The sequence below is a fragment of the Monodelphis domestica genome, chromosome 4 (genome assembly GCF_027887165.1).
Source record: "Monodelphis domestica isolate mMonDom1 chromosome 4, mMonDom1.pri, whole genome shotgun sequence".
Lineage (NCBI taxonomy): Eukaryota > Metazoa > Chordata > Mammalia > Didelphimorphia > Didelphidae > Monodelphis > Monodelphis domestica.
In genome coordinates, this window is record NC_077230.1 from 284,560,347 (window position 1) to 284,577,826 (window position 17,480).

At 38.5% G+C, this 17,480-nt stretch overlaps 1 protein-coding gene across 6 annotated transcripts in view; it reads right to left on the reverse strand.

The window, feature by feature from the left end:
- The window catches only part of OPCML (opioid binding protein/cell adhesion molecule like), a 1,618,997-nt gene that overhangs the window by 24,763 nt on the left and 1,576,754 nt on the right, over positions 1-17,480 (reverse strand). For all 6 annotated transcript variants that reach the window (XM_056825126.1, XM_056825127.1, XM_056825125.1 and 3 more), the window contains one exon: positions 16,207-16,358. In XM_056825126.1, the coding sequence (XP_056681104.1) occupies positions 16,207-16,358 (152 nt within the window). The remainder of the gene's footprint in view (positions 1-16,206; positions 16,359-17,480) is intronic.

Below are 17,480 nucleotides of genomic sequence, written 5' to 3' on the forward strand. Positions count from 1 at the left end.
TTAGTGGGGAGGGAACACAAAAAAGGGAGGGAAGAAGAGGGGGAGGGGGAGGGAACAAAAAGGGAGGGACTAGAAAGGGAAACATATCAAGGGAGGGGACAAGGGGGACTGATTGAAAGTAAATCACTGGACTAAAAGGTAGAGCTGAAGAAGAAAGGTTAGAATTAGGGAAGGATATCAAAATGCCAGGGAGTCCACAAGTGACAGTCATAACTTTGAACATGAATGGGATGAACTCACCCATAAAACGTAGACGAATAGCAGAATGGATTAGAATTCAAAACCCTACCATATGCTGTCTTCAAGAAACACACATGAGGCGGATAGACACCCACAAGGTCAGAATTAAAGGATGGAGTAAGAACTTCTGGGCCTCAACTGACAGAAAGAAGGCAGGAGTGATAATCATGATATCTGATAAAGCCAAAGCAAAAATAGACCTGAACAAAAGGAATAGGGAAGGTAATTATATTTTGTTAAAAGGGACTTTAGATAATGAGGAAATATCACTAATCAACATGTATGCACCAAATAATATAGCACCCAAATTTCTAATGGAGAAACTAGGAGAATTGAAGGAAGAAATAGACAGTAAAACCATATTAGTGGGAGACTTAAACCAACCATTATCAAATTTAGATAAATCAAATCAAAAAAATAAATAAGAAAGAGGTAAAAGAAGTGAATGAAATCTTAGAAAAATTAGAATTAGTAGACATATGGAGAAAAATAAATAGGGATAAAAAGGAATACACCTTCTTCTCAGCACCACATGGCACATTCACAAAGATTGACCATACATTAGGTCACAGAAACATGGCACACAAATGCAGAAAAGCAGAAATAATAAATGCAGCCTTTTCAGACCACAAGGCAATAAAAATAATGATCAGTAATGGTACATGGAAAACCAAATCAAAAACTAATTGGAAATTAAACAATATGATACTCCAAAATCATTTAGTTAGAGAAGAAATCATAGAAACAATTAATAATTTCATCGAGGAAAATTACAATGGCGAGACATCCTTTCAAACCTTTTGGGATGCAGCCAAAGTGGTAATCAGAGGTAAATTCATATCCCTGAGTGCATATACTAACAAACTAGGGAGAGCAGAGATCAATCAATTGGAAATGCAAATAAAAAACTCAAAAGCGATCAAATTAAAAACCCCCAGCAGAAAACCAAACTAGAAATCTTAAAAATTAAGGGAGAAATTAATAAAATCGAAAGTGATAGAACTATTGATTTAATAAATAAGACAAGAAGCTGGTACTTTGAAAAAACAGACAAAATAGACAAAGTACTGGTCAATCTAATTAAAAAAAGGAAAGAAGAAAAGCAAATTAACAGCATCAAAGATGAAAAGGGGGACATCACCTCCGATGAAGAGGAAATTAAGGCAATCATTAAAAATTACTTTGCCCAATTATATGGCAATAAATACACCAATTTAGGTGATATGGATGAATATATACAAAAATACAAATTGCCTAGACTAACAGAAGAAGAAATAGAATTCTTAAATAATCCCATAACATAAAATGAAATCCAACAAGCCATCAAAGAACTTCCTAAGAAAAAATCCCCAGGGCCTGATGGATTCACCAGTGAATTCTATCAAACATTCAGAGAACAGTTAATCCCAATACTATACAAACTATTTGACATAATAAGCAAAGAGGGGGTTCTACGAATCTCCTTTTATGACACACACATGGTACTTATTCCAAAACCAGGCAGGTCAAAAACAGAGAAAGAAAATTATAGACTAATCTCCCTAATGAATATAGATGAAAAAAATCTTAAATAGGATACTAGCAAAAAGACTCCAGCAAGTGATCAGAAGGGTCATCCACCATGATCAAGTAGGATTTACACCAAGGATGCAGGGCTCCTTCAATATTAGGAAAACCATCCACATAATTGACCACATCAACAAGCAAACCAACAAGAACCACATGATTATCTCAATAGATGCAGAAAAAGTCTTTGATAAAATACAACACCCATTCCTTTTAAAAACACTAGAAAGCATAGGAATAGAAGGATCGTTCCTAAAAATAATAAACAGTATATATCTAAAACCATCAGCTAATATCATCTGCAATGGGGATAAACTAGATGTATTCCCAATAAGATCTGGAGTGAAACAAGGATGCCTATTATCACCTCTACTATTTGACATTGTACTAGAAACACTAGCAGTAGCAATTAGAGAAGAAAAAGAAATTGAAGGCATCAAAATAGACAAGGAGGAGACCAAGTTATCACTCTTTGCAGATGACATGATGGTCTACTTAAAGAATCCTAGAGATTCAACCAAAAAGCTAATTGAAATAATCAACAACTTTAGCAAAGTTGCAGGATACAACATAATCCCACATAAGTCATCAGCATTTCTATATATCTCCAATACAGCTCAGCAGCAAAAACTAGAAAGAGAAATCCCATTCAAAATCACCTTAGACAAAATAAAATACCTAGGAATCTACCTCCCAAGACAAACACAGGAACTATATGAACACAACTACAAAACACTCGCCACACAACTAAAACTAGACTTGAGCAAATGGAAAAACATTAACTGCTCATGGGTAGGATGAGCCAATATAATAAAAATGACCATCCTACCCAAACTTATTTATCTATTTAGTGCCATACCCATTGAACTTCCAAAAATTTTCTTTACTGATTTAGAAAAAAACATAACAAAGTTCATTTGGAATAACAAAAGATCAAGGATATCCAGGGAAATAATGAAAAAAAAACACAAATGATGGGGGCCTTGCAGTCCCAGACCTTAAACTATTTTACAAAGCAGCAGTCATCAAAACAATTTGGTAATGGATAAGAGACAGAAAGGAGGATCAGTGGAATAGCCTGGGGGAAAGCGACCTCAGCAAGACAGTATACAATAAACCCAAAGATCCCAGCTTTTGGGACAAAAATCCACTATTCGATAAAAACTGCTGGGAAAATTGGAAGACAGTGTGGGAGAGATTAGGAGTTGATCAACACCTCACACCCTACACCAAGATAAATTCAAAATGGGTGAATGACTTAAACATAAAGAAGGAAACCATAAGTAAATTGGGTAAACACAGAATAGTATACATGTCAGACCTCTGGGAGGGGAAAAACTTTAAAACCAAGCAAGACATAGAAAGTCACAAAATGTAAAATAAATAATTTTGGCTACATCAAATTAAAAAGCTTTTGTACAAACACAACCAATGTAACTAAAATCAGAAGGGAAACAACAAATTGGGAAAAAATCTTAATAGAAACCTCTGACAACGGTTTAATTACTCAAATTTATAAAGAGCTAAATTAATTGTACAAGAATCCAAGCCATTCTCCAATTGATAAATGGACAAGGGACATGGATAGGCAGTTTTCAGATAAAGAAATCAAAACTATTAATAAGCACATGAAGAAGTGTTCTAAATCTCTTATAATCAGAGAGATGCAAATCAAAACAACTCTGAGGTATCACCTCACACCTAGCAGATTGGCTAACATGATAGCAAAGGAAAATAATGAATGATGGAGGGGATGTGGCAAAGTAGGGGCATTAATTCATTGCTGGTGGAATTGTGAACTGATCCAACCATTCTGGAGGGCAATTTGGAACTATCCCCAAAGAGTGACAAAAGAATGTCTACCCTTTGATCTAGCCATAGCACTGCTGGGTCTGTACCCCAAAGAGATAATGGAGAAAAAGACATGAACAAGAATATTCATAGCTGCACTCTTTGTGGTGGCCAAAAATTGGAAAACGAGGGGATGCCCATCAATTGGGGAATGTCTGAACAAATTGTGGTATATGTTGGTGATGGAATACTATTGTACAAAAAGGAATAATAAAGTGGAGGAATATAATGGAGACTGGAACGATCTCCAGTAAGTGATGCAGAGTGAGAGGAGCAGAACCAGGAGAACATTGTACACAGAGACTAATACACTGTGGTATAATCGAACGTAAGGGACTTCTCCATTAGTAGCAGTGTAATGTCCCTGAACAATCTGCAGGTATCTAGGAGAAAAAACACTATTCATAAGCAGAGGACAAACTGTGGGAGTAGAAACACCGAGGAAAACAACTGCCTGACTACAGTGGTTGAGGGGACATGACAGAGGAGAGACTCTAAACGAACACTCTAATGCAAATACTAACAACATGATAATGGATTCAAATCAAGAACATGTGATACCCAGTGGAATCACGCGTCGGCTATGGGGGGTAGGGGGAGGAAAAGAAAATGATCTTTGACTTTAATGAATAATGCTTGGAAATGATCAAATAAAATATTATAAAAAATACTATATTAAAAAAAAAAGAAGACATCTCCCATTGCCCTGTCATTTTTGAATGACAGCATAAGAGATTTGTATAACATACTATCCACATTTAGAGAAAGAACTTTGGGAGTAGAAATCCAGAAGAAAAAATATGATTAATACTTGTTTATTTGGGTATATGATTTGAGGTTTTGGTTTTAAAAGATTATTCTATTGTAAAAATGAATAATATAGAAATAGGTTTTGAAAGATAATGCATGTATAACCCAGTGAAATCGCAAGTCAACTCTAGGAGGGGGAAGGGGAGAGGAGAAGGAGATAACAAAAATTATGTAACCATGGAAAAATTTTTTAAAAAATAAAATAAAGTTTAAAAAAGAGAGATTGTATGATAAAAATGATACAAGCATGATAAATATGATAAAAATGATAATAGCTAGCCAAGGACAGATCCCTCGGACACTCCCCTAGAGACTTGTCTGCAAGTTGACATGGACCAATTAATAATTGTTTTTGGATCTAGCATATAATTCTGAATCTAATTAATCAGTTAATAGAGATTTACTTAGTACCTACTGTGTGCCAAGTAGCATGCATATTACCTAATTGTACTATCATCTATCATCCCATATCTCCTTTGAACACCATGAGATGTATATTACTGGTATTTTTATTTAAGCAACTGTAATAATATAAGATTTTTTTTTTCAGAGAAATAGCCAATTTCATGTTTGGGAGGACCTTCAAGGAGATGATGATGCAATAGATAGGGTGATGGATCTGGAATCTGAAGACCTGGGATCAAATCCTTCCTCTGGCATTTCTTATTTATTTGACTTTAGGCAAGCCACCTAATCTCTCTGTCTCAGCTTCCTTTCATATGAAAGATAAGGTAGTCAGACTCCAAAGCCTTTCTACTTCTAAATCTGTGATCAACCCTTGACTGATGTGAGAATTAAAAAATCAAACAAAAATCCTTTTTAACCTATGGTATCACAGGTTTGATGAGGTTTGGGAAATAAATCCAAGCATTCTCTGAAATGCAGGGTTACTTAAAGACAACCCTGAGATAACTCCTAACAGTAAGCATGATTATGCATCCAGGACCAAGTTTATGTGGTCCACCTGGCCCAAGGTCAGAGTTGACACTAATCACTGAAGAACCTTTCTGGAGAAATTCCATCTTTTTTAGAGAATTCATTCAGATCATCCAATTCTTCTACCAGGCAAGTGCCACGCTTAGGGAATCTTTCTACATGCCTGGTTAACACTGATTCAAGTGAATTAGAATGGCTGTTACACACATCAACCTTAATTAAATATCTTTCAGGTAAAAATTGAAAGTGAGGAAACTGCTTCATACCCTTTCTCAGTTCTCATTCCCCTACCCACCCCCTCTTTTATCTTTTCTCAATGCCAAAAATAAACCCCATCCTTTGCTGAGTCTGTTCTATGCCAAGTGTTGACAATCTTGGGAAGCAAAAAGTCAAATGATTATGCAAGGCCATGAGATAAACTATGAAAGACAAAAGACATCTACAAGACAAAGACACCAAGAAGAATAAGTCTTCCTTTAGCACCAAAATGGGGAGGAGATGGTAGGTCAGAAATGACCACAATGGAAAGAATATGCCAAGGTGGCATCAAGTTTCTGGGCAATTTTTAAAAGCGAAAATTCTACAGCTGAACCCTGTACTTTAATTTAGTAGGTATTTTAGAAGGAAAAGACTCCTGACCACTTTCTTGAAACTATTCATCATAGCAGATAAAATATGTCCATGCTACCCTTTTTAAGGCAGCTGTGGTAGAGTAAAAACAACACTGTTTTTTTTTTCCTAAGTCTAAACGATATGTGGACTTCCTCTCTCTAAGTTCAAATTACTCTAGCTTATCATTTTTAAAATGGAGAAAAAATATTTGGACTACCTAAATGTTGTTAGGAGAAAAAGCACTTAACCAACCCTAAATGCTATAATTTTTTCTTTGGCTAATTCAAGATGGTGGAGGGGAAAAGATATTTGGTTTAAAATCAGAATGTCTAAACTCCTATCTCAGTTATGTCTCTTATTACCTGTGGCCATACCATTCCTCTTTTCTAAACTGTGACATCCCCAAGGCTAAAATAGAAAGAATGACACTTTTATAGATGGAGGAAAAGTGTGACACCATGGATAGGGAGTCGGTCTCTTTGTTAAGATGTGGATTCAAGTACACTTATTCCTTCATGGCTTCACACTTAGAAGAAATTCCTCATGTAGGTTCCTTGTACTGAGGAAGTCACAGGGATAGTCTATATTAAAAACAAACAGACAAACAATAGCAAGAACAAGCAAACAAATGCCCTACTACTTCCTTCAATGACTTCAGAAAACAACAGTGAAATAGCAAAAAGAGTGCTGGATTTAAAGTTAGAAGAGTTGAGTCAAAGCCCAGACTTTGGAACTTACTGTGTGACCTTGAACAAGTCATTCAACATTCTAGAGTTTCATTTTCCTCATCCATGAAATGGGATTGATACTGACTGAATTATATTCCCCAAAGGATTATTTTAAGGAAAGTGCCTTGTACACCTTTATAATATTAGGTAAATTTGAATTAAGTTCATTAAGCACTAAGCTTTTTAAACTCTGAATTTTGATGAGGATTTTTTAAAAAAGGCAAAATAGTTAGCCATAACTGATATCTTTAAAATGGAGCTCCAAACTCCAGGTGTAATTAGACTTAACTGTTTACTGATCTATTGAAGGGATAACTGATGAGCTACTTGAGTGGCAGGTGTTGAGATCCAAGTACAAAAGCTAGCATGAATCTTAGGGAACAATGTAAACTCAGAGATGATATCCTGCCATTTATGATATTGTGAAGCTTAAAGCATGTGCACCTTGCAAGAGGTAAATAAAGTAAAATGTGTCAAAAATGCTTTTTCCCCTTCCATTTTGGTTTGGAAATCTGGGATGTTTCTTCTGAAACATGGGGTACTCCATGATAGAAATTGCATGGGAATGTCAAGTCAGAGAGAGAGAAGGCCAAAAACAGAGTGAGAATATATAGAACTTAACAATATTAAAGGAACTCTTAATGAACTATTAGAAGATATCAAAATAAAAAAAAGAAGGGAGATGTCTTCAGGAAATTTCTAGGTAGTCTGTAAGTACAGATGTGAACTGTCTGACCTTTCTAATGAGGAGCCAAAAGATAATGATGTTCTTAATGATTAAAAAAGAGGAGCAAAGGAATCTAATTAGACAATATGTGTATGATACTTGTTGATGGAACATAAACCTATTTTCTGCAGTGCCAGCTGATGAAGGCAAATCATTCCCCTTCAAAAGGAACTTTCTCTCTATTGTTCTTAATTACAGCAGAAACATGGTTCTGTGTTGTATTACAAGCAAGCCTGGCCAAGCTTTGTAGTACAATTAGAATTTCTGTACTAAGAAGCAAAAAAAAAGGGGGGGGGTCGCCATCTTTGTTTGTGTTCCTTAATTCTTTCCAGTTTGTTCATTCCACAAAGACGAAAGCTTAAGAAGTGGGCATCAAAAGTTAATTCAAATCTGTTGGCTCATCATAAGCTTGAAAGAAACAAGACTTTAGTCTTTGCTTTCCCGTAAGCTCTTGTGTCTATGCTGACATCAGCATGCCCTCCCCCTTTCCCAAGTGCCATGCGTAAGTGTTAGAACTCTAAATGCCTAGACTAATAACCAGATGTCAATGATTCAGAGAGGGGAGGGCGGGGAGAGAGGACAACAAGGAAACTCATCAGAAATGAAATGTGAAATGTCTGCATATTTTTTCTAATATGTTGACTTTTTGCAGGTTGGGGAAAATACAAGTGATTACACTGCTGCCATCAGCCAAAAGCAATGGTATTTCTCTCTGACTCATTCCCTCCCACCTGGACCTAAATTGTGGATTTTTTTTTTAAGCACCACACACATTATCAGCAGGAAATGGACAAATATGTGGTGCCTTTGATGCGATGATTCTACAGGAAGAAATCTTGTGATGAGCCTCTTCCTAAACCATGAATTAGAAAGTTTGATGTATCCTAAATTATTTGGAAATATGGAGACCCCAAACAAAACAAAATAAAACAGAAGAAAAAATTGATTAGAATTTGAACCTAGTGAAGGCAGTGGGAGGCCCTGAGATCAAGGATCTAATCATCATTTAGTTTTCTCTTAGATAGTAGAGTAGCTGCAATAAGAGGGGATAGAAGTATACGGAAGGTCTTTTCCTGAATTATCAGTAAATCACTGTTCACTATTGTAATAAAGAAGATACTCGTAATAAAGGAGATACTCTGAGATAGAAACATACTTCCAGAGGGTGGCTATTGAATGTTACTAGATGGCTAATGGATCAAAGATTTTCCTACCCTCCTCCCTCAAATGCCTCCTGTTTTTCCTCCCTTTCCTTTCTGCCTCCCTTCCCCTCCCCCCTTTTAGTCATCCACCTTCTAAGTAACTCAAGGTAAACTATGAGGTTTAGAGAAGATACTCTTTTCTCTCTTTTCTCAAGAAAGAGGTTTATTGGGGAAGACAGGACAAGGATAGAGGATGAGATGAGAGGGAGGGGGTTTCCCTATTCTCTACAGAGAGAGTTAGGAGGGTATTGGGAATATGGCAATCAATCACTATCAGAGACAGTCAGAAACCTATGATAACAATTGTTTTCTTCTTTCTTTTTCTTCAAACTCAAATCTCAGATATACAATTAGTTCTTCAGGTTCAGCCACCACCCTCAGCCACACAAAAACTTCTTCCCTCCTCTCTCAGAAGCCAAGAGAGAGTCTCTCAGGTCAGTTCAGCTGTGGGGTTAGCTTCCAACTGTGGAATGTTACCTTTTGATTGACAGGTGATGTCCTTTGCAGCAATTGCAGATTCTCTCTTTTACACTATTGAATACCTTCAAGATAGGGCAGTACAGTGGATAGAGAACTGCTTTTGACACATAATGACTGACTAAGGGATTCTGGGCAGGGAACTTAACTTTTTGTGGCCCCTAGACAAGGTCCTAAGACTGGATTTTGTAGAGAAGGTGCCAGGCTGCATAAATTCAGGTGGTTTCCTCACAAAAAAAATTGTATAGAGCAATGAAATCCTAAGACCAGTCAATACTTCTATCCTGTCCATGTGCTTCTACTATACCAGGCACTGGGTTGTAATAACTACTTGCATTTGCAAAGCACTGTGTAGGTTACAAAGTGCTCTCTCTCATATGTAATTATATTGGATCATCACAAAAATCTTTTGAGGCAAACCTAATTGGGACTTTTTCCCCGATATCATATGAAAAATGCTTAGAAAGGTACAGGGACCTGTCATGAATGGTAGAGGTTGGAACCAGGTTTTCTGGTTCCACTTCATAATTATAAAGCAGTGAGTGGATATATGTCACCTAATTCAACCTCCTCAATTTACAGATGTGGTAACTGAGGCTCAGAAAGATGAAGGGAACCCCCACACTGGTAAACACCAACCTTACCATAGAAGGTGTACTAGTAGAAATTTGTAGAAAAAAAAATCTTTAGAACTTGGGGAGAGCTTGGCAGTACAGCAGATAGAGTGTTAAGTCTGGAGTGACAAGCCTGTTAATCGTTAGTGATTCAGTATATTTTATTTTATGTTTTAAAATATATTTGGGGGAGGGCAGTTAGATGGCTCAATGGATTGAGAATCAACCACAGAGACCAGCAGTCCTGGGTTCAAATATAGCTTCAGACACTTCCTAGATGTGTGAACTTGGACAAGTCACTAAACTTCAATTGCCTAGCCCTTATTGTTCTTCTGCTTTACAAATGGAAACTTCAGTAGAGTAGAATATAAATAAAATAGTAGATTATAAATAGAAGGCAAAGATTTCAATTTTTTTTAAAAAAGAATCTTTAAAACCCTGTTGATCAAATTCATTAGTCCCGTGGTCCAAGGACTTCATTTAAAATTTGCTCTGTCAGAATTCTTAGCCTTGTTTGTGTAATGCACACCTTTGTCCTTCTAGTAAAGCTTATAAACCACTTCTAATAATAATAATAATATATTTTTAATAATCCTTCCCTTCCATCTTAGAATCAATACCATGTAGGCTAGAAGAATAGTAAGGGCTAGTGTGAACAAGGGAATGGCCAAGAGCAAGGGAAACCTGAAGTTTGAAGGGATGCCTCAGAAAAAGGCAAATGGAACCTTCAGAGGCCCTGTGGGGGATGGGAGGATTCCAAGTTCAAGCAGTTGGAGCCAGATAGAGAAATTTCTGTTCTTCTTACCTAGGACTCTAAGGGAGATGGATGGGAGAAATACTCATCTCAAACCCCTTTGCCTGAATTGAACTGAATGAAATTCTTCATGCCCAACTGAAGACAATCCTTGGAACAGAGACTATATTTTCTTTTCCCTTAGGGGAAATTCAGAGCCATATTCCCTGGAGAGAGTTTTGGTCAAGCCCTCAAAAGTTGCCATAAGAAAGAGATAGTAGGAACCTTCCTCTTTCCCTCTACCCTCTACCTTACTTTTAAAATAAATGAGATATTTTGAGTTACAACAGAAATCGATTCAGAGTCTATGTAATAGGAGGGGGATTTTCAATTCATCAAAAGAAGAAAGCTATGGGGAGTAGAATTACCCTCTGGTCTGAACTGCCTGACTCCATCATTAACTGCTTAACTCAGGGGAAGAAAAACAAAGTGCCACCTCGAACTCAGTCCCCAAACAGCTGCTTTCTGGTCCCTTCACCTTTTAAGTTCCCCTTGCTATTACACTAGGCAATGGGAGTTCAGTGAGTTGCCCAGGATCACTTAGATAGGAAGCATCTGAGGCTAGATTGGAACCCAGGACTTCTGGTCTCTGTGTCTGGTTCTCAATCCACTGAGCTACCTAGCTGCTCCCCCCCATAATAATATATTTAAAAATACAATGTACACTGAATCACTAAGAAAATCAATTGATTGAAATTCTCTCTCTCTCTCTCTCTCTCTCTCTCTCTCTCTCTCTCTCTCTTCTCTCTCTCTCTCTCCTTCTCTCTCTCTCTCTCTCTCTCTCTCTCTCTCTCAAGTTCACAGACTTCAGGTTAAGGGTTCCTGTTCTAATTGAAGCTATATTAAGAAAGCAGAGAGAATACAAGTAAGTCATTGGTGGCTTTCTTGTCTGACAGGCAAGGCACTGGCCTCCTTGGGGAGTGAGACCAGAGGAGGGTTGGCAGTGAGAGAGATTGGTCTTTAGAAAGTCTGAACCAATGAAATTTGGTTTGGAGAGATGCCCAGACCAATGAGTATGGTGGGTATGGAGAGAGTGACCAGAGTGAAACAAATTCCAGGAGCCTCCCTCCTCTTCTCTACCATTGTTTCTATGGGCAGCAGAAGTAAACACTGCAGTCATGGCTGCTCTGGACAGCCTAACATTGCCTGAGGAAAGACCCAGATGCCCACTTGTACCAAAGCATACCATTTTCATTTGTAATTACAGCATTCCTATGAATTACCCCAATTCCTGACACTTAATTCTTTAATGCAACTAATTTATGTCGCTCCAATTTCACAGATAAAATGTGAGAAATCTGTTTTTCTCACTGCAGCATCTCCTCCTGCTTCCCAGCTTTGTTTGCTTTTCCCTACGCTTCGCTCCTGCCAGCTGAAGTAATCCCAGCATTTATATGCCTCATTAGGCTCATCGTGCTCTCCACAGTGCCTGATGTAATCAAGTCAAGAAGCCTTCCTCCTTGGCCCTTGCTGGGCAGAGTTGTAAGGCCTTCTCCTCCAAGACAGAGATGGCAAATGAGACTGCCATGTTGATGGGAATAGGGAAGAAGGGTGGCTTCACTGTGATGTAGACCCTTGGTCATCCAACTGAAGCAGATGGACATAAACTAGGTCAGTCAGACCAGTCCCTTGCTGCAGGATGACTGGACATGATGCCAGGATGCCAGGGTATTGGGTGGGAATTTGAATCACCTATTTTACCTAATAAAATATAAATACCTTCTGAAATATGGTGTGCCCTGACAGTCTTGGCAATTAAATCATATTGTAAATGAAGGGCTATGGGTCTGGAGAGTCAGTTACCTTGCATTTTCCATGTCTTGTATCTTAGAATCATACAACTTTAGAAATCCTAAGAGAGAGGAGATATTCTTCTGGGATCTGGAGTGGATTCAGGGTAAGAAATAATAGGATAGATGTACAGCTCAGGGAAAACCAAATCTCCCTCAACTTCAGTTTCCTGATCTGTAGAATGGTATAATAAGGCTTTTAGGCTAGAAGTCAATGTGTTGGACAGTTAGGATTTGGTACAATGAGGGGAAAAGAGGGATTTTGGAAATATACTACTGAAGAATTAATCTCCTAGTCAGAATCAATCATTTTCCCATTGCCATCACCCATTCCTACCTTTGTTGCTTTTGGTCTAGACATTTCTCAAACTCCACACTTTTCAAACTGTCACTTTCATAATGACCTAATTTCTCCATCCTACTAGTTTTTAGCTCATCAAAGAACAATTCTGGAAATAACAGCAATGAAAGTATTAATAGGAAGTCAAATACTATGTATTTATTTAGTGATAACTTTTTCCAAGTGCTTTCACAGGATATTTTATTCATCCATACCATTTTAAGAAGTAGGACATTTACTCTTATTCACATTCTCCAAACTAGAAAATGGAGGCTTAGAGAATATGATCAAATTGACACTTGAAATATTCATAATGCTTTTCAGATACAAAGACTTGACACTCATTGTATAATTTTATCCTCACAACCTTCTCTCCTCCAATACTGCCTCCACCCTGATACAGCTTCCCATCTCCTTGCCTATTGCAATAGCCTGCTGATTGGTATGCCTGTCACAAGTCTCTCCTTACTACTGTTCATCCTTTACTCAGCTAACAAAGTGATCTTTCTAAAATACAGATCTGATATGTCAACTTCTTTCTTGAAAAAATTCCAGGGGCTCCCCATCATCAGCAGAATCAAATATAAAATCCTGTCTTTGGTATTCAAAGTCCTGCATAACTGCCTCCCCCAATCTTTTTGTTTTCTTGCATCTTGTACTCTTCCCAACCTTTTCACTTTTCTTCTACCTCATACCTGCCTCCTACCCATCTACTCCTGCTATCCCGTGACACTGCCCTTCTTTAAAACTAACCCTTACCTTCTGCCTTAGAATCAATACCAAGTCAGGGTTCAAAGGCAGAAGAGTGGCAAGGGCTAGCCATCTAGGATTAAGTGACTTGCCCAGGGCCACATAGATAAGAAATATCTGAGTTCACATTTGAATCCAGGACCTCTGACCTCCAGATCTGATCCTCTATCCACTGAGCCACCTAGCTGCCCCTGATACTGCTCTTCTTGATGTTTATTAAACAAGAAACTTGATTTCTAAATTCTGGGAATGTTTACTGACTCTCTTCCATGCTTGAAATACTTTCCTTCCTCATCTCCAAATCCTGGATTCCCTGGCTTAATTTAAGCATCAGCTAAAATCTCACTTTCTACAAGAAGCTTTTCTAGATTTCCTTTAATTCTAGTGCCTTCCTTGTATTGATTATTTCAAATTTATTCCAAATATAGTTGGTTCATAGTTGTTTGTATGTTCTCTTCCCCACTAGACTGTGACTTCTTTGAGGAAAGGTATTGGTTTTTGCCTCTCTCTGTATCTCTAGCACTTAGAACAGGGACTTACCATAGTGGGTGCTTAATAATTGTTTAATGACTCACTATAAGTAGTACAAGCATTAATATTTATATCTTGCTTATTCTGTTCCTTAGAGATATTAAATGATTTGTCCATGGTCTATCAACTAAGAAGTAGGGGAGATAAGATTGGAACACAGGTCTTTTCACTCTATATCCAGTGTTCTTCCATTAAGTAAGATTTTTTTTTTACCCTTACCTTTTGTCTTAGAATTGATTAGATTCTTAGAATACCAAGTATTGATTCTGAGGCATAAGAGTGATACAGTCCAGGCAGTTGGGTTAAGTGACTTGCCCAGGGTCACACAATCAGGAAATATTTGAGGTCATATTTGAACCCAGGTCTTCTTTACTCCAGGCCTGGCAATCTATTATGCTACCTACCTGTCCCTCATTAAGTAACTTTTTGGAAAGTATCTCATAGCAGGACAATGGCTACAAGTCAGGTTTCCTGACTATAGGCCTGTTCTGTTTCTATTTGACCAGGATACCTGGTAATGGCAAAAACAGGCTGAAACGAGTGATGACAGGTTCAAAGGGTGGTTATGTGTGATCGGTGACGGTGGATTAGCCTTGGCTGATCCTGTACGTGGCTGTCCTGAGAGAGGTGATGGTTGCAACTATGGTTCCAACTCTGGACATCTCAGATTTCACCACCTCTAATACTAGACGGTGGCATTAGTTTCTAGATAGGAATCTAGGGTTCAATGATGTATAGTACTACTCTGCCCTGCTTATCTTCTGTGCAGTAGTTCCCCTGCCTATTGGAAGAAATCTAATCCTGAATGTAGGCCAATTCCAACTGAGCTTCTACTTTGAAATGGCTGCTTTTTCACAATAAAGCTTTGAGCATCTCTTTGTCTCCAAGGAGAAGCTACTCTCGATTCAATGCACTGTCTTTGCAGGTCGACACAAGCCATTCATCTACTTTGGGCTCCCATTTGTTCCCCCTTGATGTTGTCTCATACACAAATAAGAGGGTGGTCATATCACCAAACAAATGACCCACTTGAAATTTATTTTTGCAAGACAAGTGATAATAAGATCTCTGGCCAAGTCACTGCATTTTAAGTGGCTGTTACCATGCAGTACAGTCTGAGATCCTTGAAGTCTATCCCTTAGAGAGAGATCAGTTAGAGGGGTGGAGCAGGCAAGGGAGCCTCTGAAGTAGGCTTAGGTTCAAAAGCATCAGCATAAAGGCAGGCAGATGAAGAAAGGAACATGCTGTACCCACCTGCCATTGCTGATGATGGGCTTATTTCTAAGACACACACAGCACAATGTACACACAATGCAGAGAGGAAACAAAAGACAAGATCACAAATTTGAGATGGTTGATGGACAAAGTTTAGCTAATGTCAATGCTGAAAGCTTGTTCAGGGGTCCAAGGTGAGCATGGGAAGTTGATGTCCTCTTCGCTCTATGCACCAGATGCTCCCCTCTTACCAAACCTCAGCAGATAAACAAACAAACAAATAAAATCGATATGGCATACATATACTCCCCACACTGGGGCCCATGGCACATGAAATGAGAAGCTGAGAGGACATTGTCACAAAGGGATGGGCATGATATGTTTGGGGAAGTAGCGACAGCTGTGATAGGTTTCAGAGGTTTCATGGCTTGAGAGCATATACAACCCTGTACTTTAGAGAATGCTCCTTTGGGGGAATAATTCAGTATTTAAAGTGGGGGATAATATAACATTCCAGTTTCTGCTCTGTTTCTTCTAATAGGTTGAGAATAAAAATGACAGCAGAAAGTTGTCTTAAAAATTGGAAACAAAACTTACTAGAAGCACTGAAGATTGTGATCAAAGGGACCCTGGAAATTTGTCTTACCCATCTCCCAACCTCTAGATGGTACTGCATTTGAATTCTCAGTCATAACTGTCTACATGTCAGCAAGTCAAAAACCATTGAGGCTGACTTAATTTCTTTTCTCCTGTGACAATCAGAGGAATGTTAATGGAAACCTGGTGCACACCCTATAATAGTAAGAGTAGTTTTACCCAGAAACCACCATCCAAAGGAATCAGGGGGACCTTATTCATCTTATTAGCATCAGTGTATCTTATAGCAGAGAAGGGGAAGAATTTTTCATTCTCACACTCTCAGGGTCACAAGCCATGCAGAGCATACTTCCCTCTCTCTTTCTCTCAGGACCTCCAGATTTAAAACTAAGCTCACTAGAGACATAGACTTATTTTCTGAACTCACCATACAATGTGATGCTGGCATTTGTAATCCCAAGCTTGTTTGTTGCCACACAAGTGTAGTTCCCATAATCCTTTTCTGAAACATTGAAGAAAGTCAGTGTGGACATGCGGCCTTTATTTTCGATTCTTACTCCATCCAGGCCAGTGGCTAACCTGAAATGAGAGAGAAACACTATCTATCTGGTTCTTTAAGCAGTCAGGTAGAAAGAAGCTCTATACCTCCTTTCTAATACTCACATGGTAACTCAAACATTTCCTCCTATAGAAGATTCCTCTATTCCTCCTCTCCATCTCCCTAATTCTCAGCATCATCATTACCACCATTATAGTTTTTGTAAAAAGAAAATCTGGTCAAAAGTAAGTTTGAATCTAGGATCAACAACTGGAAGTATTTTCAGAGGCTCTTTAGTAATCCCTTCCATTCAGTCACCAGGGACATCCAAAAAAAAAAAAAAGGCTTGCCTTAACTATGCCTGCCTCTCTAAGGAGCCATTCCATTGTGTTGCAATTACCCTTCTGATCACCTTAAGGTCTGTAGGGTTTGCCTTTCACTTGCCTGGACATCCTCTAAGGTTTCTCCTCTCCTAATCCTTTTCCATCTCTGATCTGCAAAGCTGGATGTTCCCTGAGGCCAAAACCACAGGAAAAAAAGGGGGGGGGGGCAAGATGGAGCATCTTGGCTATGACTGAGCTGACTAGCACCCTTGCCCATCAGAGATTCTAGCCACCACTGGAAGCACAGTGCTGTGGGTGGGACCTTCCTTCTTCCTTCCCCTCAAACTCGAGTGTTCTAGAGTTCAGGCTTATTGGGGGGGTGTACCTTTTGAGTTGGGTCCAGGAGGAGGGTTCCCTAGTTCTGCTCTGTTGTTAGGTTTCGTTTTCAGTCTCCTAGAAGCATTGTGTTTTTGATTGGTAAGGAAAGGTTTACCTAGGTCTGAGCTGTGGCTGTTTCTAAGCCACCATCTTGACTCCACCTCTCCTAATCCCTTTCCAGACAGACACAGTTGTCTAAAAACTGGGACATTTCTACCCAAGGCCAAATTTCTATGCATAATAATAACCTACCTGAACTCATTCTTCATTGATTAGCATACGTTTACCCCCATCCTATCTACACTCTTTCAATGATTCTAAACACCCACTTGTCATTGTTCAAATCTTGTTGCTCAAATGCTTATTTCCATTCCCTTCAACCTAACCCACTTCCCCAATATCTAATTCTAACACTACCTAACTCTTCCACTCTGCTTTCTTCAATGCCTGTTCCATAGGTAA